Consider the following 27,930-nt stretch of genomic DNA (forward strand, 5'->3'; position numbering starts at 1 on the left):
ATGCATCTCAGAGGTTCGATTTTTCAAATGTTTCTTGGGGAGGGCCCCCAGACCCCCCGCTTTGCCCCCTGCTATCATCACTGTTGTAGCCTGCTACTTCTTAAACTATTGAGAGCGCTGGGTATACTTAACATCAGGAGGTACAAATGCATTAGCTTCAGCATTCAACATAAAGTTAGCATTATAACTGTCAACATATGCTGATGTAATGTTTTGTTTAATAATAGTGTCACTCACCACATTTGAATGTGTCACCAAAACAGTTTCAACCATAGTTTTTTGAACTTTATCAACACACCTATCCGAACATTTACTTGAAACATTTCCCTCACCATACTGATCCAACACTTTTGTTTTGGCAACAGTAACAGCTAACTCAGTCTGCAGCTCTCATTCTTGTTCTTTTAAATGTAGTTTTAATTTTTGCCGTTCTAATTTTTGTTTCTTTTCAAAAGATGCAGTCAATACCTTTTCCTGTTTCTGCCTACTTTTCTCACATATAATAGAACTTGCAACCAATGACCTTGTTTTATGAAAAACACCAGTGCGCATATCATGTCTCTCTGAGCTTTGATAACTAAGTCTGTCCTGCTTTTGTAGCCACTCATCAACTTTTGATTTAATTGGGAGGTAGTGATTCGTTGCTCTAATTTAAATATGGTGATCCACAGTTTTTCTGGCATTATGGGGAGGTATTTTTCTAGTGTTAAGTTTTCTTTAAAAATTAAGTACATTTTCCATCTAGACGAAATTGCAATATTATTGTTCCACGTTTGAAGATACTGGCCATGCTGTCTTAATTTGATTTGTTTAAGAACTTGGGGGGTTGGGGGTGGGGGGGTGGGGTTGGGAGGTGGTGAGAATCCATAAAACATCCATATATCTGTCATATCTAGGCTGTTCAATAATTGTTGGATCCAAATATAGTTGTATCCATTTAGGGAAGAGTCGTGTAACCTAAATTCATAATTTTCTTCTTGTATTGAATTTGCTTTGCTTATTCAGTTAAACCTAAATATTTATATTCTTTGACATTTTCGAGAACTTTATTTTCTATAATAAATTTGTTCTTATAATCATTGGTTATACCATTAAATATTAATATTTTTGTTTTATTTTTACTATAGGGACATTCCTGAGTTTGCTGCATTTTTTAAGATGTTATCGACTAACAAAGACTTTTTAACGATTGTAATTACATATCAAAATATTGTTCGGTATAAAATATTAGTAGCTGTATATTAAACGTTTTTCTGATCGTGCTAATATTTGTACTAGGTTAAATTTCGTTTTGTTTCCAAAACATTTTTTTGAAGACATAATCCAGTTTGGGCTTCTTACAAATATTAAGACGACCAGAAACACATTGAATATACAGACAATGATATTTTAAATCAGAAAATATATTTCATATGCAAGTTTAATCGTAGAAATATTTGATTAGTCTGAAGCATCTTACAATGCAGCAAACTCAGGAATGTCCCATTAAGTTTCCATGCGTTACAGTAGTGGTAAACATGTTACTTTTTTTTATGTAAGTCTCGTGCGTTCGTTGCTAGTAGGGCTGTGTCGTCTGCATATAGCAGCCAAAGCAGGCGGATGCCAGCATTCAACAAGATGGCGAGATCGCCAGTGGCAGAGGAAACTCCAGTACAGTTTGGACTAAAAAGATACGTGTCTAGGTCATTTAAGTAAAGAGAAAATAGAACAGGTGACAAAGTTTCACCTTGTCGTACTCCAATGATACAAGCGCGGGACGTAGCCCAGTGGTAAAGCGCTCACTTGATGCGCGGTCGGTTTAAGATCAATCCCCGTCAGTGGGCCAATTGGGCTATTTCTCGTTCCAGCCAGTGCACCACGACTGGTATATTAAAGGTCATGGTATGTGCTATCCTGTCTGTGGGATGGTGCATATAAAAGATCCCTTGCTACAAATGGGAAAATATAGCAGGTTTCCTCTATTAGACTATATGTCAAAATTACCAAATGTTTGATATCCAATAGCCGATGATTAGTAATCAATGTGCTCCAGTGGTGTCGTTAAACAAAACAAACTGTTTCCAATGTTACATGGAAATAGTTCCGAGTTTACGTTGTTAGTACGAAAGAAAAATATTCACCAAATATATTAAAGTATTAAATCTTGTATTTAATACTTTAATATATTTGGTGAATATTTTTCTTATTAATTCCGTTTATGTTATTGTCTAGTAATGTCACAGACAAGTTCGGGGGATAATGTCAAATGCCTTTCGGAAATCAACAAAAGCACAGAATAGTTGTTGGGGTTTTTTCTGTTGTTTTAAATTTCTATCAAGGAGTGAAGGTCGGTAGTAGAATAGTGTTTTTGGAAGCCCGTTTGAGTTTCGCTCAGTATGTTGTGTTCGTCGATACATTCATTGTGTCTTATGTTTAAAGGGACATTACTGAGTTTGCTGCACTTTTTAAGATGTTATCGACTAACAGAGACTGTTTAACGATTGTAATTACACATCAAATATATTTTTCTGCATGAAATATTAGTGGCTGTATATTAAACGTGTTTCTGATCGTTCTAATATTTGTACTAGGTTAAATTTCATCTTATTTCCTAAAATATTGTTTTTTCATACGTACGAACATATTTCAAGACAACATTCAGTTTGGGCTTCTTACAAATATTAAAATGACCAGAAACACATTGAATATACAGACACTGATACAGTATTCTAAACAAGAAAATATATTTAATATGTAAGTTTAATCGTAGAAATATTTTATTAGTCGGAAACATCTTACAATGCAGCAAACTCAGGAATGTCCCTTTAAAATAGTAGTAAATGATTTAGATCTAAAGCATAGCAACGTTATTGGTCTATAGTTTTCAGGTGTCGACCGGGTTCCTTTATTTTTTTCAAAATAGATTTTAATTATTCAATCAATTCCATGTTATGATGAAAGTTTGTTTTGTATAACGACACCTCTAGAAAACATTGATTTGTTAATCACCCTCTACATTTTTCCAAGGGGTCTTTTATATGCACCATCCCATAGACAAGATAGCACATACCACGGCCTTTGATACACCAGTTATTGTGCACTGGCTGGAACAAGAAATAGCCCAGTGGGTCCACCGACGGGGATCGGTCCTGGACCGACCGCGCATCAGGCGGGCACTTTACTACTTGGCTACGTCCCGTCCCTATCTTATGATGATGTCTGTGAATCGGTTGGGTTACTAGCTAGTCGGTGGAATCTTTCCGTTTCAGTCTTCAGTTATTAGTCCTATACTGGTCCAGCCGGAAGTGACCATAGGTTTCATCTTTATCCTTCTGTCTGTCTGTCTGTTCTTCCGTCCATCTGTCCCACTTAAAGTTTTCCGGATGGGTTTTTTTCACAATGCTTTGATATATTGAGCTGAAATTTTGTGGTGATTTACACATTTGTGACAGAGTTTTGGCACTTGAAGTTAGGAGATACAAAAATTAGTTTTCCGGACTTTTTTTAAGCCCTTGAACTTAGGATATATGATGATTTGTTCGACTTGGACTCGTGCTTATAAAACTCCAGACTCAATCTCTAATGACGTCACACACATACAATTTGGATGGCGTTGCCATGACGTTCACGTCTCAGACTGTTAGAGTCTCGAATTTTATAAGCACCATGCCTGGATATGTATTATTTTAGCAGTACTCTCAGAATGGTTGTGAAATTATATTTTCACCAGGTCCATCTTGTGATGACGTTTGCGAATCGGTTGGGTTGTTAGCTAGTCGGTGGCATCTTCCCGTTATCAGTTTCGGGTGCTGGAGCGACATCTTGTCCAATCGGGACGAATTCGCAACGCTTCTCAGAACGACAGGAAGTTTTGGTGAGATCGGCACCTTCGTGAGGAATATCATGAAATTCTTCAGCTGGAAACGCGTAACCTTGGTAACCGGGCCACAGGCAGCGTGGCTCTCGGCAGTGGTCAACATATCGGTAAGATTTCGTTTAAGCCATTTTGTTTTGAAACCTGGGAACTGTAGTGATTGTTTTAATGATTTTTTTTTGATTTTTTTTTTGGGGGGAAGGGGGGGGGGGGGGGGGGGATTATTTATTTATTGTTTATTGTTGTTTATCAGAAATAGTCTTTATACCATTGTGGTCCGCAGAAGGAATAATACTGTTAGCTCTTTGATCGATTTGAATTGATTTGATAAGGGAGGGACGTAGTCCAGTGGTAAAGCGTCCGCCTAATGCGCGGTCGGTCTAGGGCCCATTGACCTATTTCTCGTTCCAGCCAGTGCACCACGACTGGTATATCAAATACCGTGGTATGTGTTATCCTGTCTGTGGGATGGTGCATATAAAAGATCCCTTGCTGCTAATGGAAAAATGTAGCGGGTTTCCTCTCTAAGACTATATGTCAAAATTACCAAACGTCTGACATCCAATAGCCGATGATTAATAAATCAATGTGCTTTAGTGGTGTCGTTAAGCAAAACAAACTCTTTATTTTTTTTATTTGATAATATACTAATGAAAAGAAATAACAGGAATGCGGAACAGTAACCAAAATCCTTATCCTTAGCATTGACAGAAGCAAAAGGGAGCAATGGTACCAAAGTCCGTGGTATGTGTTATCCTGTCTGTGGGGGAAATGTAACGGGATTCCTCTCTAAGACTATATGTCAAAAATGACCAAATGTTTCACATCCAATAGCCGATGATTAATAAATCAATGTGCTCATTGTCGTTAAACAAAACAAACCGTAACGTTTTCTTTTTGCAGATTGATTTCAGGAACGTTGGAATCGTAGCGCGACGACTGACATTGGACAATGACAAACTGAACGAAACGTTATTCGTTGAGGCACAACAGTGCAGAAGTGAGATTTTTCGTAGATTAGACATCAACTTCTTACACATACTTGTTAACACATACACATTTGTTAACAAGACATACGACTGGCTGCTCCTATGTCACCAATGCCATACATACAATGAAAAAGCAGCACGGTCGAAATCGAATACAATGTGACGTATACACATGTAGTTAACCTGAAATATTTTGTCTGTGATGCAAGATGTTAAAATTGGCTTAAAACCTGGGTTTTCAGGATATATAAGAAATAGAATACTACATTCGTGTCCGTTAGATACCATTTATCTTACAACTCACTCCTTAGATACATTTTAAAACAACTCATTGTGAGATAAATGGAATCTAACGACCACTCATGTAGTATTCTCTATATAAACAACTCGTTGTAAGATAAATGGTATCTAACGGCCACTCATGTAGTATTCTCTATATAAACAACTCGTAAGGTACATGGTATCTAACGGACACGAATGTAGTATTCTCTATATAAACAACTCGTAAGATAAATGGTATATAACGGCCACTCGTGTAGTATTCTCTATATAAACAACTCGTAAGATAAATGGTATCTAACGATCACTCGTGTAGTATTCTCTATATAAACAACTCGTTGTAAGATAAATGGTATCTAACGGCCACTCATGTAGTATTCTCTATATAAACAACTCGTTGTAAGATGCATGGAATCTAACGACCACTCATGTAGTATTCTGTATATATACATGGAATCTAACGACCACTCATGTAGAATTCTTCATATAAATAACTCGTTGTAAGATAAATGGTATCTAACGGCCACTCATGTTGTATTCTCTATATAAACAACTCGTTGTAAGAAAAATGGTATCTAACGGCCACTCATGTAGTATTCTCTATATAAACAACTCGTAAGATAAATGGTATCTAACGGCCACTCATGTAGTATTCTCTATATAAACAACTCGTTGTAAGATAAATGGTATGTAACGGCCACTCATGTAGTATTCTCTATATAAACAACTCGTAAGATACATGGTATTTAACAGCCACTCATGTAGTATTCTCTTTATAAACAACTTGTAAGATAAATGGTATCTAACGGCCAATCATGTAGTATTCTCTATATAAACAACTCGTTGTAAGATACGTGGAATCTAACGACCACTCATGTAGTATTCTCTATATAAACAGCTGGTTGTAAGATAAAGGGTATCTAACAGCCACTCATGTAGTATTCTCTATATAGACAACTCGTTGTAAGATACATGGAATCTAACGACCACTCATGTAGTATTCTCTACATAAACAGCTGGTTGTTAGATAAATGGTATCTAATGGCCACTCATGTAGTATTCTCTATATAAACAGCCGGTATGTAAGATAAATGGTATCTAACGATCACTCATGTAGTATTCTCTATATAAATAGCTGGTTGTAAGATAAATGGTATCTAACGGCCACTTATGTAGTATTGTCTATATAAACAACTCGTTGTAAGATACATGGAATCTAACGACCACTCATGTAGTATTCTCTATATAAACAGCTGGTTGTAAGATAAATGGTATTTAACGGCCACTCATGTAGTATTCTCTATATAAACAACTCGTTGTAAGATACATGGAATCTAACGACCACTCATGTAGTATTCTCTATATAAACAACTTTTAAGATAAATGGTATCTAACGGCCACTCATGTAGTATTCTCAATATAAGCAACTCGTTGTAAGATAAATGGTATCTAATGTCCACTCATGTAGTATTCTTGTCACGGGGATTCTATAATACCCGTAACTGAATGAAACATGGTTATCAAAATGTCTCTCTTAACTGTACATCTATTAGATCTCTCTGTATCGAGCAGTATTACCCGCTGTGGCTCGTCTCTAGGTATGATCAGAGATAAGATCTTATATAAAGTATATATTATTATAGCACGTTTAGTTCCTAGAAAACATAACAAAAACACAATACACTTTGGAATCTGTATTAACCTACGCTGACAAATGTACTGCCGCAGTAGTTAATTAATAACAACAATAATAACAACCCAGAACTGATCACTTAATTAGTTAATCTCTAGGTGTCTAGTTTACACAATATGCTAATCACTTCACCGTGACACAACACCCACACGTGTGATAATTGAGAAAAGCTTCTAGGGGAACTTAATTAATAAAGGAATTACAACACTATTCCTAACTGGTTAATTTTTAATTAACCCTTACTACTCGTTCAATAACGTGTGATAATTGACAAACGCTGCCAGGAGAACTTAATTAATAAAGGAATTACAACACTATTCCTAACTGGTTAATTTTTAATTAACCCTTAACTACTCATTCAGTAACCTTGTAACACAGAATTAATACTGGTACCTATCACAATAAAGACAATAACCTACAGTTTACCTAGGTCTTCTAGGATGACTGGCTAAGCTTTATATTACCAAATACTCGTATAAATATAGAACAGTAAGACTACGATTTACTTCGTCAGATGACCGAAGACACTGTCTAAAGAATATTGGTATAATACAGTATTAAAATATGTAAAGTCACATCAATCACATCAAGGTTATACAACAGAGCAGAAATAATATATTTACCAAAGTCCAAACGGACAACGTTCCCCCGGGATACCTTCGTATGGTTCTCTTAGATATCTCTAAACCCTAGCTATTTATTCAAAACTCTCAGAGACAGCGAATATCGCCTGGGGGTACAACGCGGTACCTCACCTATCATCTGATATTCCACCTCTCCCAGAGTCGGTATATTTTTCTCTGATCGTCAGACTGGCTGTCGCCATCGTCGCCAAATCACGGTTGTAAAAACCGCACTCGCGGAGGTATTACGTAACTACTCGCCACATGGCCTCCGCACCTGGCTGGGTGTGTATTAGAAAGTATAGCTCGAGGACCGTCGCGCAGAAGTATTACGTAACAAGTTGCCCACCTGAGCTAAGTGCAATGAAACTGCACACGGCCCTCTAACACAATTAATATCGCCACAGGCGAAAACAAAATTAAGAGCATGTTCCGTCACACACCCCCACCTCAAAAAGGATATTTCCTCTACTCTAGGAAGAGGGAAATATACTACATTAAAACAAAAAGGTGCGTTAACCGACGCATACGGGCATTTATAACACATGTAATAATAAGGTGACTACCAGTAATCACACTGAGTCTCTGAGTCCCTGGTATACAAATAAAATATATAAAACAAAACAGAAATCAAGAATGTAAACTCATTATCATAACGTTCAACTTCGGGACAGGGCATCAGCGATTACATTGGATGTGCCCTTGATATGTTCAATGGTAATTGGGTATTCTTGCAGAAGAAGACTCCACCTCAAAACTCTCTGGTTGGTGGCTTTCATTCTGTGAATGAAGGTAAGCGGATTATGGTCAGTAAAGACCACCACTTGATGCACTGCCGATTTCACGTAGATCTGAAAATGCTTCAGAGCTTGTACCATGGCCAAAGCTTCCTTCTCTATAGTGGAATAGTTCACCTGGTGTTTGTCAAACGTTTTGGAGAAGAAACTTACAGGATGGTCCAGTCCATTTTCGTCTTCCTGGAAACAGCACAGCTCCAGCTCCCACGTCACTGGCATCCACAGCTAGCTTGAAAGGCATTCGGTAGTCTGGTGCTGCCATCACGGGAGACGAGGAGCGCATCTGCTTGAGACGGTTGAATGACTTCTCGCATTCACCTGACCACTGGAACTTCGTTTCTCTCTTTTTCAGTGTCGCACGTTTTCCAGTTTTTCTCCGATAGGCATGCTGTCGAATCGGTTTAGCGTTGGGTTCCAAGCGCACATCCTGGCTTAAGGTGTTGGTAATCGTTGGAAGGATCTGACAAATGGAAACATTGTCTTCTTTCAACGTAGTCAACTTTGCTCGCTGGGGGTTCAAGTCTGCTAGAATCTGGCGGTTGGTTAATTTGATCTCTGCAGTCTTGACGTCATCACAGGAAATTGAGTGTCTCTCAATTTGGACAGGTTGTACTGGAACTATCGGCAGTCTGTCAAAATAACCTTTTAGCAAATTGATGTGACAATACCTGCTTTTCCTAACCCTATCAGGAGTGTTTATCACATACCCTGTCTCATTAACCCGTTTGTGCACAACATAGGGCCCGAAATACCTGTTCTGTAATGAACCCCGTTTAATGGGAAGGTACAGCAGCACCTTATCCCCTGATTTAAATTCCTGACTCCTAGCCTTCCTACCAAACACTGATTTTATTTTGCTCCGATCATGGCTCAGTTGCTTCCTAGCTAGTTCGGTCGCCGGCAACCTCCTATCTCTAACTCTTTTATTCATCAATACTCTCTCAGTTAACAATGTAGTGCGAACTGCCAACAAATTTGGATCAGCCCCCTGCTCCAGCATTAACTCTTGTCTATTACAAGGTGAGTCCCCTCTATCAAACACAACTGGTTCAATTCCCCTCTGCGGGAGATCAACAGGTTCCACCACATTTAATTCCTCAGTTGACTTATCTACCATTTTACTGATAACCTCATCCACTCCAATTTCATGGCTCACACACGTATCAGACAAATCACAAATATCCTCTGGGTCTCGTTTTACCCTTCTGGCCATAGTCCTAGTCTTTATACACGCAGGATATTTAATCTCATCAACCTCACACTCTTCTATTGGTACAGGGATGTCTTTGATTAACAATTGGTCACATTTCGGCTGACAACACTCACTAGTCAAATCATTACCCAACAAAACTCCTGTTTTCAACAGGCAAGTCCTTCACGACACCCATAATGACTGGTCCCGTCACAATCTTCGAACACAACAAAACGTTATGTAACCGGACAACCATTTTTTCTCCAGTAACCGAGGTTAAAGCCAAACTACGTCCTGTATCTGAATTTTCTATACCAGCTAAACACTTTGACGTGATAACCGACTGACTACATCCGGTATCTCTATAGATTGATATTGCCTTAGGACTCAATTCTTGTTTCTCATCACAAACCATACCAGTGGACACATACGGGTTTACTTTTTCTGCCATGGGACTAACCATTAACTCTCTCGCTAACGGAGCTGACCTCACTAAACCGACCACTTGCGCATTATCGCGTTTCCTTTTAAAACAGTCCCCGACAAGATGGTTATTCTTTTCACAGTAACTGCAATGTGGACGAAAAGTTCGTGCATTGGCTGATAATGCAGGCCTATCCTTACCTTGCCCACCAGGTGCATTCCTTGCCTGACTAGCTCACCAACTAGATGACTCTCCCCGATAGTTACTTTCCCGGGAAAAAACCTGGCTGAAATTTCTTCTTATCACCCTGTTGTAAGGAGCTACCCTGTACTGCCTGAGCCTTGTGTATTAACACGTAGTCATCTGCCACTATGCCTGCCTCCTCTATCCTTTTGACATCACGATCCTCTAAATGAATACGTAAGCTAACTGGTAATCCATTTTTAATGTCTTGTAAGATCAACAACTCCCGTAGCTCGGTATATGACTCTACCTGATGAGACACCACCCATTTATCAAACATCCCTGCCTTCTTAGCCACAAACTCACTATAAGACTGACCCTGCGTTTTTCTCAACTCGCTATACCGTAAACGATAATCCTCAGGTCGTAATTCATACGCCCTCAACACTGCCGCCTTAACTAGGTCGTACTGACTTGCTCGCTCATCACACATTGAATTATAAGCTACACTAGCCTTCCCCTTAAACTTAGACACGGCTAACAATGTCCACTTAGACTGCGGCCAATTTAGCTGCTTTATCTACCTCCTGGTCATCAAATACCGGCACTGATCTATAAACCATTTCCTGCCTCTCGTCTAACTTCTTCAGTATTCAACTTTAACTCATGTTCCACTTTTAATTTTTATAACTGGAATTCTCTATCCCTCTCTTCTCTCTCTCTCTCTCTCTCTCTCTCTCTCTCTCTCTCTCTCTCTCTCTCTCTCTCTCTCTCTCTCTCTCTCTCTCTCTCCCTCTCTTCTCTTTCTCTATCTCTATGTCTATATTCTCTATCTCTCTCTTCTCTTTCTCTCTCTCTCTCTCTCTCTCTCTCTCTCTCTCTCTCTCTCTCTCTCTCTCTCTCTCTCTCTCTCTCTCTCTCTCTCTCTCTCTCTCTCTCTATCCCTATCTTATTTTTCTCTATCTCTACCTCTATCTCTCTCTCTCTCTTCTCTATCTAATGCACGTTCTTCTCTTTCGTACTCAAGTTTTTTAAAAGCTAATTGTTGTTCCACACTTAACTCATTTATTTCTATCTATGGAACAATCTCACTGTCTTCCATAACAGGACTATCACCAAAAACTTCCTGAATAATAATTGTCTTTATATCACGTAAGGTTTTAGCTGATGTTAAATCAATTTCTCGCTCATCCGCGATTTCAACTAATTCGGCCTTACGTGCTCGCTTAATCTCCACTACACTGAGCGTAGGCCTATCCAGCAAATTCTTATCCATGTTTAGATATGACGCACTTATTATTAATTAATTTTCTTGTGAACAACGTTGCTACTTCTAGTAAATTGTGAAAATAATTTATAAAGCCCCCATTTACAAACAATACTTTTTTTTAAATATGCATGTCCCGTTTCAGATCCGGGACGAGCTCCCCCAGGAGAACTTAATTAATAAAGGAATTACAACACTATTCCTAACTGGTTAATTTTTAATTAACCCTTAACTACTCATTCAGTAACCTTGTAACACAGAATTAATACTGGTACCTATCACAATAAAGACAATAACCTACAGTTTACCTAGGTCTTCTAGGATGACTGGCTAAGCTTTATATTACCAAATACTCGTATAAATATAGAACAGTAAGACTACGATTTACTTCGTCAGATGACCGAAGACACTGTCTAAAGAATATTGGTATAATACAGTATTAAAATATGTAAAGTCACATCAATCACATCAAGGTTATACAACAGAGCAGAAATAATCTATTTACCAAAGTCCAAACGGACAACGTTCCCCCGGGATACCTTCCTATGGTTCTCTTAGATATCTCTAAACCCTAGCTATTTATTCAAAACTCTCAGAGACAGCGAATATCGCCTGGGGGTACAACGCGGTACCTCACCTATCATCTGATATTCCACCTCTCCCAGAGTCGGTATATTTTTCTCTGATCGTCAGACTGGCTGTCGCCATCGTCGCCAAATCACGGTTGTAAAAAGCGCACTCGCGGAGGTATTACGTAACTACTCGCCACATGGCCTCCGCACCTGGCTGGGTGTGTATTAGAAAGTATAGCTCGAGGACCGTCGCGCAGAAGTATTACGTAACAAGTTGCCCACCTGGGTTAAGTGCAATGAAACTGCACACGGCCCTCTAACGCAATTAATATCGCCACAGGCGAAAACAAAATTAAGAGCGTGTTCCGTCACAATTCTCTATATACCGGCCTCGGTGGCGTCGTGGCAGGCCATCGGTCTACAGGCTGGTAGGTACTGGGTTCGGATCCCCGTCGAGGCATGGGATTTTTAATCCAGATACCGACTCCAAACCCTGAGTGAGTGCTCCGCAAGGCTCAATGGGATGATATAAACCACTTGCACCGACCAGTGATCCATAACTGGTTCAACAAAGGCCATGGTTTGTGCTATCCTGCCTGTGGGAAGCGCAAATAAAAGATCCCTTGCTGCTAATCGGAAGAGTAGCCCATGTAGTGGCGACAGCAAGTTTCCTCTTAGAATCTGTGTGGTCCTTAACCATATGTCTGACGCCATATAACCGTAAATAAAATGTGTTGAGTGCGTCGTTAAATAAAACATTTCTTTCTTTGCTCTTTATAAACAACTTGTAAGATAAAATCTAAAACATTAGTCTTTCTATTAAACAACTCGTTCTACGTGGAATCTATAAACATGTAACTATATGTAAGATAAATGGTATCTAACAGCCAATCATGTAGTATTCTCTATATAAACAACTCGTTGTAAGATACATGGAATCTAACGACCACTCATGTAGTATTCTCTACATAAACAGCTGGTTGTTAGATAATGGTATCTAATGGCCACTCATGTAGTACTCGTTGTAAGTCTCTAACGACCACTCTATATAAACAGCCGGTATGTAAGATAAATGGTATCTAACGATCACTCATGTAGTATTTCTCTATACATGGAATCTAGCGACTACTTATGTAGTATTCTCTATATAATGTACTTTTAAGATAAATGGTCTAACGGCCACTCATTTAATATCAATATAAGCTATTTATTAAATGGTATCTAATGTGATCATGTAGTATTCTTGTTTAATACCCGTAACTGAATGAAACACTGGTTATCGTAACTGTACATCTATTAGATCTCTCTGTTATCCTGTAACCCGCTGTTCGTCTCTAGGTATGATCAGAGATAAGATCTTATAATAAGTAGTATATTATTATAGCACGTCATTCTAGAAAAACATAACAAAAACACAATACACTTTGGAATCTGTATTAACCTACGCTGACAAATGTACTGCCGCAGTAGTTAATTAATAACAACAATAATAACAACCCAGAATTTAATCTCTAGCTGTCTAGTTTACACATGCTAATCAGTTCACCGTGACACAACACCCACACTGAGGCTGTCTGTAATAAAGGAATTACAACACTATTCCACTGGTTTAGTTGTTAGTTAACCCTTACTACTGGTTCAATAACGTGGCGATGATGACAGACGCTGCCAGGAACTTAATTAATAAAGGTAGTACAACCTATTCTAACTGCTAATTTTTAATTAACCCTTAAGTAACAGTAACCTTGTAACACAGTGGTACCTATCACATAAAGACTACAGTTTACCTAGGTATCGGGACTGCGAAGCTTTATATTACCTACTATATACCAGTAAGCCTACGTCGTCAGTGACCGATGACACTGTCTAAAGAATATTGGTATAATACAGTATTAAAACTATGTAACGCCATCGATCACACCGGTACAACAGAGCAGAAAGTGTGCATTCTAGTGACAAACGTTCCCCGGGATACCTTCGTATGGCACTTTAGATATTTAAACCCTAGCTAATTCAAAACATCAGAGACAGCGAAAATCGCTTACAACGCGGTACCTTTCATATGTTATTTTTTCGTATATTTTCTCTGATCGTCAGACTGGCTGTGCCATCGTCCCAAATCACGGTTGTAATAACCGCACTCGCGGAGGTATTACGTAACTACTCGCCACATGGCCTCCGCACCTGGATGGGTGTGTATTAGAAAGTATAGATCGAGGACCGTCGCGCAGAAGTATTACGTAACAAGTTGCCCACCTGAGCTAAGTGCAATGAAATTGCACACGGCCCTCTAACACAATTAATATCGCCACAGGCGAAAACAAAATTAAGAGCATGTTCCGTCACACACCCCCAGCCTCAAAAAGGATATTTCCTCTGGTCTAGGAAGAGGGCATTATACTACATTAAAACAAAAAGGTGCGATAACCGACGCATACGGGCATTTATAAACACATGTAATGATAAGGTGACTACCAGTAATCACACCCCGTCGGTGAGGCCTTGGTATACAAATAAAATATATAAAACAAAACTGAAATCCAGAATGTAAACTCATTACCAGGACTGGTCAACTTCGGGACAAGGCATGTGCGATTACATTGGATGTTTCCTGATATGTTCAATGGTAATTGGGCATTATGCAGAAGAAGACTCCACCTCAAAACTACTCTGGTTGGTGGCTTTCATTCTGTGATGAAGGTAAGCGGAAAGTGGTCAGTAAAGACCAGCACTTGGGGTACTGCCGATTTCACGTATATCTGAAAATGCCTCATAGCTTATATCCGACGCCATAGCTTCCTTCTCTGATAGGGAATAGTTCACTGGTGTTTGTGGTTCGGTTAGGAGATAAAACTTACAGGATGGTCCAGTCCATTTTCGTCTTCCTGGAAATAAAAAATTACGCGGCTCCCACGTCACTGGTATCCACAGCTAGCTTGAAAGGCATTCGGTAGTCTGGTGCTGCCATCACGGGAGACGAGGAGCGCATCTGCTTCAGACGGTACAATGACTTCTCGCATCACCTGACCGCTGGAACTCGGTTTCTCTCTTTTTCAGTGTCGCATCGCTCCCCGTTTTTCGGCGATAGGCATGCTGGGGCATCGGTTTAGCGTTGGGTTCCAAGCGCACATCCTGGCTTAGGTGGTGTTGGCACACGAATGGAAGGATCTGACAAATGGAAACATTGTCTTCTTTCAACGTAGTCAACTTTGCTCGCTGGGGGTTCAAGTCTGCTACCATCTGTCTGTTGGTAATTTGATCTCTGCAGTATAAAAGACCTCTGCTTGAAATTGAGTGTCTCTCAATTTGGAAAGGTTGAGCTGGAACCATCGGCAGTCTGTCAAAATAACCATTAGCAAATTGATGCGACAATAGCTGCTTTTCCTAACGCTATCAGGAGTGTTTATCACATACCCTGTCTCATTAACCCCTTTGTGCACAGGAGAGGGCCCGAAATACCTGTTCTGTAAAAAACCCCGTGTGAGGCGTCGGTAAATCAGCAAAACATCCCCTGATTTAAATTTTTGAGTGGTAGCTTCCTACCATTGCCTGATTTTATTTTGCAGCCATCAAGGAAAATACAGATTCCTGGATAGTTCGGTGCGCCGGCAATCCCGTATCTCTAACTCTTTTATTCAAAAAAACTCTCTCAGTTAACGGACATGTAGTGCGATCTGCCAACAAATTTGGATCAGCCCCCTTCTCCAGCAATTTATTTCTATCTATGGAACAATCTCAACTGTCTTCAGGACCATAACAGGACTATCACCAAAAACTTCCTGAATGCGCATAATTGTCTTTATATCACGTAAGGTTTTAGCTGATGTTAAATCAATTTCTCGCTCATCCGCGATTTCAACTAATTCGGCCTTACGTGCTCGCTGTAATCTCCACTACACTGAGCGTAGGCCTATCCAGCAAATTATTTATCCATGTTTAGATATGACGCACTTATTATTAATTAATTTTCTTGTGAACAACGTTGCTACTTCTAGTAAATTGTGAAAATAATTATAAAGCCCCCATTTACAAACAATACTTTTTTTTAAATATGCATGTCCCGTTTTCAGATCCGGGACGAGCTCCCCCAGGAGAACTTAATTAATAAAGGAATTACAACACTATTCCTAACTGGTTAATTTTAATTAACCCTTAACTACTCATTCAGTAACCTTGTAACACAGAATTAATACTGGTACCTATCACAATAAAGACAATAACCTACAGTTTACCTAGGTCTTCTAGGATGACTGGCTAAGCTTTATATTACCAAATACTCGTATAAAATATAGAACAGTAAGACTACGATTTACTTCGTCAGATGACCGAAGACACTGTCTAAAGAATATTGGTATAATACAGTATTAAAATATGTAAAGTCACATCAATCACATCAAGGTTATACAACAGAGCAGAAATAATCTATTTACCAAAGTCCAAACGGACAACGTTCCCCCGGGATACCTTCCTATGGGTTCTCTTAGATATCTCTAAACCTAGCTATTTATTTCAAAAACTCTCAGAGACAGCGAATATCGCCTGGGGGTACAACGCGGTACCTCACCTATCATCTGATATTCCACCTCTCCCAGAGTCGGTATATTTTTCTCTGATCGTCAGACTGGCTGTCGCCATCGTCGCCAAATCACGGTTGTAAAAAGCGCACTCGCGGAGGTATTACGTAACTACTCGCCACATGGCCTCCGCACCTGGCTGGGTGTGTATTAGAAAGTATAGCTCGAGGACCGTCGCGCAGAAGTATTACGTAACAAGTTGCCCACCTGGGTTAAGTGCAATGAAACTGCACACGGCCCTCTAACGCAATTAATATCGCCACAGGCGAAAACAAAATTAAGAGCGTGTTCCGTCACAATTCTCTATATACCGGCCTCGGTGGCGTCGTGGCAGGCCATCGGTCTACAGGCTGGTAGGTACTGGGTTCGGATCCCCGTCGAGGCATGGGATTTTTAATCCAGATACCGACTCCAAACCCTGAGTGAGTGCTCCGCAAGGCTCAATGGGATGATATAAACCACTTGCACCGACCAGTGATCCATAACTGGTTCAACAAAGGCCATGGTTTGTGCTATCCTGCCTGTGGGAAGCGCAAATAAAAGATCCCTTGCTGCTAATCGGAAGAGTAGCCCATGTAGTGGCGACAGCAAGTTTCCTCTTAGAATCTGTGTGGTCCTTAACCATATGTCTGACGCCATATAACCGTAAATAAAATGTGTTGAGTGCGTCGTTAAATAAAACATTTCTTTCTTTATTCTCTATATAAACAACTCGTAAGATAAATGGAATCTAACGGCCACTCATGTAGTATTCTCTATATAAACAACTCGTAAGATAAATGGTATCTAACGACCACTCATGTAGTATTCTCTATATAAACAACTCGTAAGATACATGGTATCAAACGGCCACTCATGTAGTATTCTCTATATAAACAACGCGTAAGATAAATGGTATCTAACGGCCACTCATGTAGTATTCTCTATAATATAAGTAGTGATGTTCCAATGATCGATTTTAATAGAGAATTGATCGGTTTGGAGGGCGGTACGTAGCCCAGTAGTAAAGCGTTCGCTTGATGCGCGGTCGGTTTAGGATCGATCCCCGTTGGTGGACCCATTGGGCTATTTCTCATTTCAGCCAGTGCTCCACAACTGGTGTAACAAAGGCCATGGTATGTACTATCCTGTCTGTGGGATGATGCATACAAAAGATCCCTTGCTGCTAATTGAAAACAGTAACACATTAAGTGGCGACAGCAGGTTTCCTCTCTCAATATCTGTGTGGTCCTTAACCAGATGTTTGACGCCATATAACCGTAAATAAAATGTGTTGAGTGCGTGGTAAAATAAAACATTTCCTTCTTCTTGTTTCTTTGTTATTTTTCCTAGTTTTCGTCCTGTGTGCCTATGGACAAGACATCATCCACTTCATGCTCACGGCTTACGAACTAGGACTGATGAACGGTGATTACGCTTTCGTCGCCATCGACTACGCCAACATGGCGAAGATTTTTCCAGAAACTTATAACTCAATAGTGCCACTTGAAGACGTCTTTGGAGGTATCTACTTCGTCCTGTCAAATGATTGTTTGAGGGAGTGACGTAGCCCGGTGATAAAGCGCTTGCCTGATGCGCGGTTGCTTTGGGATCGATCCCCTATTTCTCGTTTCAGCCAGTGCACCAACAAGACTGGTATATCAAAGGCCGTGGTATGTGTTATCATGTCTGTGGGATGGTGCATATAACAGATCCCTCCCTACTAATGGAGAAATGTATTGGGGGGGGGGGGGGGTCCTCTCTGTCAAAATTACCAAATATTTGACATCCATTAGCAAATGTGGCTAAGTTATAAAATTGCGACACGCAGCGATTACGCTCTTAAAGGCCCTATGTCAAAAATGAAACTACAATATTTCGTTAGTTTCACATTCATTTGTAATAAAACTAAGAAATGACTAAATCATGGCCATCATCTCTGTATCTTTTGTCAGTTCACCCCAAAAACCTCGGCGTAAACTTAGTGTGTTGAATGCGTACGCATACAATAGTGACCCCTGCGCGTGCTGTAACCTCACCGTGGTGCAGGGGTGTAACATTGCCTTTGAGAATGGCCAATACAGCACAAAATTGAAGTTTTGAGTAAAATTCAGTATCTATCTGTGATATTTGTGTTTTTGCACAGTTCTTTACACTGTTTTTATTTAAATCTTGAATTTTTATATTAATGTTGATCCATCACTTTATTTATTTGCATTACCATAGTTTGACACCAAATAGCCGATGTATTTTTCTTGCTGGGATGTCGTTAAACACTCATTCATTCATTCATTCATTCATTCATACAATAGTGACGTCACTAGTTAATGCGTGTGACACACTTTCAATATTTCTCTCATAAAATAATTTTGTTCTGCTAGTAAATGGAATTATTTGGTTGCAATGTTTGTGTAGGCATATAGCTGAAGGTATAAACTTTATGTTTCAAAGGAAAAATATAATTTATATGTTTGGCGGGAACCGCCATTATTGCATCTTTGACATAGCACCTTTAAAGTAAATCAAAACAAATTGGGCGTTAAAGGGACTGTCCTGAGTTTGTAGTCATTGTAAGATGTTTGCGATAACAGACTCTTGTTGGCGACTACTATTTCATAATAAATACATTTTTTTTTTTAGAATACCAGTGTCTGTATATCGAATGCGTTTGAGGTCGTATACTAATGTTTTTAGCAATCAGTTTTTACTTTAATTCGTGAAAAGGCTCTAAAGGTCGTAAACTCAAGACTGCCCCTTCAAGCTGCTAGTTTCAGATGGTTTAACTACTATACCAGTGAGGTTTGTCGTCAGTTTGTAAATCACTGAATAACTAGCAGGCTCGTAGGAACCATACCCGAGGTGTGTGTGGGGGGAAGACCCTATAAAGGGGGCACAGTATCTAGATTGGGGGCAAAATATATATAGCTCCCCCTTTCCAATTCGGAGGACCGATAAAAAATGCGCCAAATTTCCTTCATTCAAATTGCGCACCTTTTTTCCTTTAGCATTAATCCTACGGGGCATTCCAAATTCCATAACACCAAAAATCACCAAACCTGTTACCGACCCCAGCACCTGTGACCGTGATAGGTTTGCGCTAAAAGATCTTGCTCTGAATGTGCACGTTAATCCCTATACCATACCATACCATAGATGGTGGGGGCACAAGCCAGATGTTTATCTTGATAGAGAATATGATTTTTGTTTGGAGGGGTCTGATTAAAGGGACATTCCTGAGTTTGCTGCAATTTCTAAGATGTTATCAACTAACAGAGACTTTATAACGATTGTAATTACATATCAAATATATTTTTCTGCATAAAATATTAGTGGCTGTATATTAAACATGTTTCTGATCGTTCTAATATTTGTATTAGGTTAAATTTCATTTTATTTCCTAAAAAAAAAATTTTTTGTACGTACGAAAATATTTTAGAATAAAATCCAGTTTGGGCTTCTTACAAATATTAAGATGACCAGAAAAACATTGAATATTTAGACACTGATATTCTAAACAAGAAAATATATTTAATATGTAAGTTTAATCATATAAATATTTTATTAGTGGGAAACATCTTACAATGCAGCAAACTCGGGAATGTACCTTTAAAGGAGTCTGAGGCATCCAGTCTGTATAAGTAAATATTATTCGTAACAAAAGCGAAGAATAGCGCGTCACGTACAAAAAAAGTGTAGATGTCATTTGTTAGGTACCGGCCTCGGTGGCGTCGTGGTTAGGCGATCGGTCTACAGGCTAGTAGGTACTGGGTTCGGATCCCAGTCGAGGCATTGGATTTTTAATCCAGATATCGACTCCAAACCCTGAGTGAGTGCTCCGCAAGGCTCAATGGGTAGGTGTAAACCACTTGCACCGACCAGTGATCCATCACTGGTTCAACAAAAGTCATTGTTTGTGCTAACCTGCCTGTGGGAAGCGCAAATAAAAGATCCCTTGCTGCTAATCGGAAAGAGTAGCCCATGTAGTGGCGACAGCGGGTTTCCTCTCAAAATCTGTGTGGTCCTTAACCATATGTCTGACCCCATATAACCGTAAATAAAATGTGTTGAGTGCGTCGTTAAATAATAAAAAAAAAAAAAATGTTGTTGTTGTTGCAGGCATGCTGGACATAACGGTTGATGTACGACCAGAAGAACCGGAATTCGCCGAATTTATGAAAGACATGGACACGTTCAAAGCCACAAACAATACCAGCTATGAGGTATTTGAATTCATATAAGGGTCGGACGTAGCCCAGTGGTAAAGCGCTCGCTCGATGCGTGGTTGGTCTGGGATCGATCTCCGTTGGTGGGCCTTTTGAGCTATTTCTCGTTCCAGCCAGTGCACCACGACTGGTATATCAAATGCCGTGGTATGTACTACCCTGTCTGTGGGATGGTGCATATAAAAGATCCCTTGCTGCTAATCGAAAAGAGTAGCCCATGAAGTGGCGACAGCGGGTTTCCTCTCTCAATATCTGTGTGGTCCTTAACCATATGTCTGACGCCATATAACCGTAAATAAAATGTGTTGAGTGCGTCGTTAAACAAAACATTTCTTTCTTTGTTTCTTTTTTAAATTCATATAGTGACGGACCCAATGGATTGACTGATATACTAATCGACTGATTCATTGATGGATCGGCTGATCGGGCGTTCGATCGATTGATTGATTGATCGATTAATCGATTGATTTAATTTTGGATTTTTTCTTCTTTTTTTTCAGTTCGGAATCCGCGTGGCTTTAGTTGTTGACGCGATCTATCTGTACATACTGGCTCTCAACAACTGCATCCGAGATGGTGGGTTGTGTCCCCTGGGTAGAGATATCGTCAACTACCTCTACGGGTCGACAGAAACAGGTTAGTAAGAAATTAAAGCTACAGTATCGGATACATTTCTTTCTTCTTTTTTTCTTTTTTTCTTTCTTTTTTTAATCTTTTTATGTATCGGATACATTTCCATTATTTAGTCATTAGATATAACTAGTGCTACAAAGGCTGTGATATGTGCTATCCTTTCTGTGGGTTGGTGCATATTAAAGATCCCTTGCTACTAATGGAAAAATATAGCGGGTTTCTTCTCTAAGACTACATGTCTAAATGACCAAATGTTTGACATCTAATAGCCGATGATTAATAAATCAATGTGCTCTAGTGGTGTCGTTAAACAAAACAAACTTTCTAACTAACCAGTGTTACGCACGAAAATGTTTCAGTTAGGTCTGAGCTTTCCACGAAACATACGAGACATATTTTTAAAAGTTACTGTAATAAAAATCATGGGCTAGGTTTGTTTGATTTCGGAGCAGCGTGGCGCTAATATAGTAATCGTAGTCATAGCGAAAATGGAGGGGGATACTTTAAAAATCCTTCATATGTGTCCATGTGGGACAGGGCTATTCTCCCATCCCTAGACATGCAAGACAGGCGTATTCCGTGACGTCAGCCCATTCGGAATAAGGCCATGTGACTTCTGTTGTTTGACGTCACGTAAACGGCAAAATACCGCAAGAAATGCTTTTTATATTTCATAAAAACAAGGAAACCTGCTGTCATAATGAAATTATACTATCATTTTCGGTTTACACGGGGGCGGGACGTAGCTCAGTGGTACAGCGCTCGCCTGATGCGCGATCGATCTAGGATCGATTCTTGTCGATGGGCCCATTGGGCTATTTCTCATTCAAGCCAGTGCTCCACAACTGGTGAAACAAAGGATGTGTTATGTAATATCCTGTCTGTGGGATGGTGCATATAAAAGATCCTTTGCTGCTAATCGAAAAGAGTAGCCCATGTGAAATGTTTTATTTTATGACGCACTCAACACATTTTATTTACGGTTATATGGCGTCGGACATATGGATAAGGACCACGCAGATATTGAGGAATGAAACCTGCTGTCGCCATTTCATGGGATACTCTTTTCGATTAGCAGTAAGGTATCTTTTATATGCACCATCCCATAAATAGGATATCACATATCACAGCCTTCGATGTATCAGTCACCGTGCACTGGCTGGAGCGAGAAATAGCCCAATGGGCCCACTGACGGGAATCGATCACTGACCGACCGCGCATCAAGCGAGCGTTTTACCACTGGACCGAGCGTAGAAAGATACTTGTGAAATGTGGCTTCGGTTAGTACAAAGAAGGTTTCCGGCAGTGTAGATAAAAAAAATAAGAAGCGATCAGAACGATTAGAAACTGTTAAAAAGGCTTTGCGTATTATATTATAGATTGGCAATAGATCATCTATGTTACCTTTTTTCAGGGAAGAAGTTCTTTTCTTTTTCTTTTTTTTTAAAATTTGCCAACGGGCTCAGCTTAAGTAATTATTTGGTTGCTCGAGTCTAAAAACCTATTGCATTTGGGCCCCCAGCCTCCGCATTTCAGAATCCCTGAGGTCTGTAATGCGAAAGGCGAGGTTTTAGGCATGGGTTTGAGTCATGCTACCTTGGAAAATATATTTTTTAAAATAGACAATTTGTTTGAAGTAGGAAGGTTAACCCCTAAATCTACCCAGCCTGATATATTTTATCTGTTTTGTTTCTGCAGGAGTGACAGGCTCCCTAGCTGTTGATTACGACGGAAGTCGCCACACTTCCTACATGCTGCATTCGATACACGGAGATAGATACGTCCCTGTTGCCAGAACGAAAGATGGGTGAGACCAAAAAAAACGTGTTTTTTTAAAACAAAATTAGGGAGGCAAAATTGAAATACCATGGTAACTATTGCGAAACCTACTAACAGTCACAAATAGTTCATTCATCAGATGATTGGGTGGAACAATTTATGGAGGGAGGTTTTTTTTATAGCGATGTTTGACCATAACTGTACAAGACTGGGGTGGGTGTTAGAGGGTCAGCTGCCCCCTTCCTCTACTTCCCCAGTGTTGGACGAAATCTTTGCATTCGAGCAAAAAACGTTTCGCCCCGTATTCTCATAGACAAGGAAGGAAGGAAGGAAGGAAATATTTTTATTTAACGACGCACTCAACACATTTTATTTACGGTTATATGGCGTCAGACATATGGTTAAGGACCACACAGATATTGAGAGAGGAAACACAGTGTAGGTTTTCTTTGTTGCACTGTATAGGTTTTTCGATGTGTTGTTTTACCGGAATGTTAAATGAATAACAGAAGTCACAAGTTGGTGATGTAGTTTCTGTTTCACTTTCCAACATTAAACATGATTAACAAAATGGTGATATAGATAATATATAAGTACCAGCTCTTGGGTGAATGACACACACGGGTCTCCCGATAGAGATGAAATTGTGACTGAGACCCTCAAGGGTCTCCCCTTGGATCTCATCTTGGTCCTATCTGGGTCTGTATCTTTCGATTCCCCTGTGTCTATATGGGTTTATTTTACAGGACCCGCCTCAAATAGTTACGTGTTAATGTGCTTTGGGAATTTATTTCTTGTCAACAGTGTTTCCCTTGGCAACATACTCGGCTAAGACCTCAATTGTGAATTGTTTCGTTAGTCGGCACATACCCATTATACTGAAGAAGAAGAAGAAGAAATTTGGTTTGTTTAACGACACCACTAGACCACATTTATTTATTGATCATCGGCTATTGGATGTCAAATATTTGGTAATTTTGACATATTATAGTCATCAGAGGAAACACACAATATTTTTTTCTAATGCAGCCAGGGATCTTTTAAATGCACCATTCCACAGACAGGATAGCACATACCACGGCCTTTGGTATACCAGTCATGGTGCACTGGCTGGAACGAGAAATAGCCCAATGGGCCTACCGACGGGGATCGATCCTAAACCGACCGCACATCAAGCGAACGCTTGACCACTGGACTACATCCCGCCCCCTCCCCATTATACTGATGCCGAGTCTGACATATTAATAAATAGGTAGGCCCTACGTTTGTTGGCAGATTGGGTAGCAACTGGGGACAACAATCAAAATCCAATATTCTTGATTGCTGTATGTTAGTTTCAGACTAATTGGTCTGATTGCTAGTTCCTAATTAACTAAAAGACTAAGTTATTGCATAATTGGCAGGTGACACAATAACAATTAACTGAATCGTACATACACGGCTAAAATGTAAATTACATTTTAATATAGTTGTAAATGTAACACTGTGACATTACCAAAGACTAAAGTCAGTCCTACTGGTCTACAGGTTGTACTATACCAAATAAAATCCCATAGGCGACCATGTTAACGTGTGTGTTTAAAACACTATATACAAATTATCAACCAAACTATGACGGATAAATATCAGTACTACAACCCCTACCTCAATGTGACGGAACATGCTCTTAATTTTGTTTTCGCCTGTGGCGATATTAATTGTTTTAGAGGGTTGTGTGCAGTTCCAATATGCACTTAGGCCCAGGTGGGCACTTTGTTACGTAATACCTCTGCGCGACGGTCGTCGAGCTCTCTCTAATACACACTCAGTCCAGGTGTGGAGGCCATGTGGCCAGTAGTTACGTAATACCTCCGCTAGTTCGGTACGATCGGGGTATTGCTGGCGGACTAGGCGTCAGCAAGTCTGGCGATCTAAGAAAAATATGCCGGCTTGGTCGCTGTGGTAATATCACTTGATAGGGGGAGGACCGCGTTGTACCCCCAGGCAATATTCGGATGTTTTATGATAAATAGCTAGGGTTTTAGAGATATCAGGGAGAAACAAATTGGACGGACCCGGGGATCGTTAGTCCGGCTGGACTTGGTAATTATATATTTTTTGCTCTGGTGTATAACCTTGATGTGATTGATGTGACTTTAAATATTTTAATACTGTATTATACCAATCTTATTTAGACGGTGCTGCCGGTCATCTGACGCAGTAAACTGTAGGCTCACTGTTCTAAATAATTATTAAGGCTTAGCCAGTCATCCTAGAGGACCTAGGTAAACTGTAGGTTATTGTCTTTATTGTGATAGGTACCAGTATTAATTCTGTGTTACAAGGTTACTGAATGAGTAGTAAGGGTTAATTAAAAATTAGCCAGTTAGGAATAGGGGTGTAATTCCTTTATTAATTAAGTTCCCCTGGCAGCGTTTCTCAATTATAACACGTGTGGGTGTTGTGTCACGGTGAAGTGATTACAATATTGTGTAAACTAGACACCTAGAGATTAACTAATTTAGTGATCAGTTCTGGGTTGTTATTATTTGTTGTTGTTAATTAACTATTGCGGCAGTACATTTGTCAGCGTAGTATTAATACAGATTCCAAAGTGTATTGTGTTTTGTTGTGTTTTCTAGTGAACTAAACGTGCTATAATAATATATACTTTATATAAGATCTTATCTCTGAACATACCCAGACGAGCCACGCGGGTATAACCGCCCGTTACAGAGAGATCTAATAGATATACAGTTATGAGAGATATTTTGATAATCGTGTTTTATTCAGTTACGGGTATTATAGGATCCCCGTGACACTCAAAGAAATAAAAAAGGAAAATGGTACCTTTCATGGTTCAGTTTCGGTATAACCAGATATTTTTACAACACCCCTAGTTTCGCACAAAATTTGAGTACTTTTTTATAGGTATTCCATACATGTTTCAAGCACAAGGCTATTTGACACAGTGGTACTAGATGAAATAAAATTGCATACATTTAACCCAAATGAAACTAATTTGTTTTGCAACCAACACACTCGCATTTATATCCAATCACAGGACTTGCGGTGTTAACTTCTGGCACTTCGAACTATGACCCAGCCGGAAGTTATTTGGTTTAGTACAACCTACAAGGAAGTATTTATAGGCCTGTGGAGCTGATTTTAATCAGACTGAAAACAGTAGTAACGTCTAATGTGTTTCTTTTGTAAATTTTCTACAGGGGCGTTGGTTTCCAAATCATCGAGGGCACCACGGATATCGTGTGGCCAGGAGGCAGCACCAAGATCCCATTGGGTGAACCAAGCTGTGGGTGGAGGAATGAACGCTGTCAACATGACGGTTAGGGCGGGAATTGCATATGATTGACGGGTCATATAACACCTCCCACTTTTTTATTTTATTATTTTTATTTTCGCTTTTTGTAAGATAAATGCTGTCTTATGCTATCTCAGACTATAACTGTCACGATGGAGTTGGTCAGTTCGACAGTTGCGTTGTAACCCCTCCTCCCCCCCCCCCCCACACACACAAACACTAATCGGTGGTAGGAGTTGTATACTACGACATTGGCATGCATGGGGAGGGGGGGTGTAATGGTGGTGTGCAACCCTTAAGAGGGCTTGAAAATTATGAATTAGGTCAGGTCAGGTCAGGTCAGGTCATAGCGTTTTACGTGCGCATTCATTATGAATTAGGCCCTGTTCTTTCAATTTATATCTCTCTGTGTTTCAGTTACGCTTACGGTGATTGGTTCGGTATTGGCACTTCTGATTGTGGCAGTCCTTCTCGGATTTCTCATCTACTGGGTCTGGAGGTACGTGATATCATTGCATGGCGTCGATCCGGGTTTAAAAGTGGAGTGGGGGGACTGTAGAAGCCCATAATGTTCCCACTGCCCAAGACAGTGTGGTACCCAGGGTATGGCAGGTATGGCACCTTTTCCTGGGCGCCACTTGAAGGGGGGGGGGGGGGGGCGCCACTGAGTAGTTTCTATTAAAGTCAGACATTATCTAAAGATGGGTGACAGATGTTTGGACGGGCGCAGTTTCAGAGCTTTCCATAGGCGTTATTTTCCGTAGATACGCCACTGGCCCAAGATGTCCATTATATGCGACATCTTGGGCCAAGAGATGTCATTTATTACCCATATGGGCAGAGAGAAGTGGGGAAAGAAAGGTGATCTTTCCCTAGGGATAGAAAAAACTACATTTCTTCCCTTAGATATGTTTATACGCCATAAACAGTGCTTCACTATAGGTGGTTAATTGTGTGTAAGAATAGTCTATTAAGTCTCGAGAAACCAAACAAATGAGGTATTATGTTAGGTGTTTCCTTGTTTCTAGCCAGACATGATTGGTAAATAAACATGAATAGCTGAAGGCGGCGGTCATTGCAGATGTCCTGTGTTCGGATTTTTAAGCGACTCCTGATTTTATTCAGCTGTAATCAACGATCATACTCCACTGAAGGATTAGCGGTGACATGAAACAAACAAATGAGTCAAACATGCCACATGGGTAATAACCTTCAATTACACAAAATATCTTCTGCAAGTCAATGTTAGCGTTTGCGAAATATATTAACGAATACATTTGTATGCAAAATGCCACCGAAAACTAGTACTGCTTTAACGTTAGAAGAGAGAATCGACGTTATTAACAAATCTGAGAAAGGCAATTTAAGTGCGTGAAAGATCGCTGATCATTTTGGTGTAGGATGTTTTCAGATTAATTCTATTTTAAAAAGGAAAGCAGATGTCCTGGCCGATTTTGACAATAATATTTCAGCCAAAAGAAAAAGGCAGAAGAAAGCAACAGGCAATGACATAAACAGCTAGTGTGGGAATGTTTTTTTTTTTATGACACTTGTGATATTCTTTAATAT

The 27,930-nt window shown here is 39.8% G+C and overlaps 1 protein-coding gene across 1 annotated transcript; it reads left to right on the forward strand.

Moving 5' to 3' along the window:
* LOC121385062 (atrial natriuretic peptide receptor 3-like) lies at positions 1 to 27,399 on the forward strand. The gene is made up of 10 exons (XM_041515597.1): positions 1 to 13; positions 3,710 to 3,963; positions 4,757 to 4,853; positions 17,779 to 17,949; positions 20,542 to 20,645; positions 21,149 to 21,284; positions 22,980 to 23,088; positions 26,267 to 26,352; positions 26,779 to 26,860; positions 27,390 to 27,399. The coding sequence occupies exons 1-10, from the start codon at positions 1 to 3 to the stop codon at positions 27,397 to 27,399; spliced, it is 1,062 nt and encodes a 353-aa protein (XP_041371531.1).
* The last annotated feature ends 531 nt before the right edge of the window (positions 27,400 to 27,930 follow it).

This window comes from Gigantopelta aegis, chromosome 11 (genome assembly GCF_016097555.1).
Source record: "Gigantopelta aegis isolate Gae_Host chromosome 11, Gae_host_genome, whole genome shotgun sequence".
NCBI lineage: Eukaryota > Metazoa > Mollusca > Gastropoda > Neomphalida > Peltospiridae > Gigantopelta > Gigantopelta aegis.

What these genes read in the sequence shown, in the direction of transcription:
- LOC121385062 (XM_041515597.1), top strand. An exon ending in CTACGGGTCGACAGAAACAG is followed by an intron (nt 21,285 to 22,979) that starts GTTAGTAAGAAA and finishes TTGTTTCTGCAG; the next exon opens with GAGTGACAGGCTCCCTAGCT. An exon ending in GTTGCCAGAACGAAAGATGG is followed by an intron (nt 23,089 to 26,266) that starts GTGAGACCAAAA and finishes AATTTTCTACAG; the next exon opens with GGGCGTTGGTTTCCAAATCA.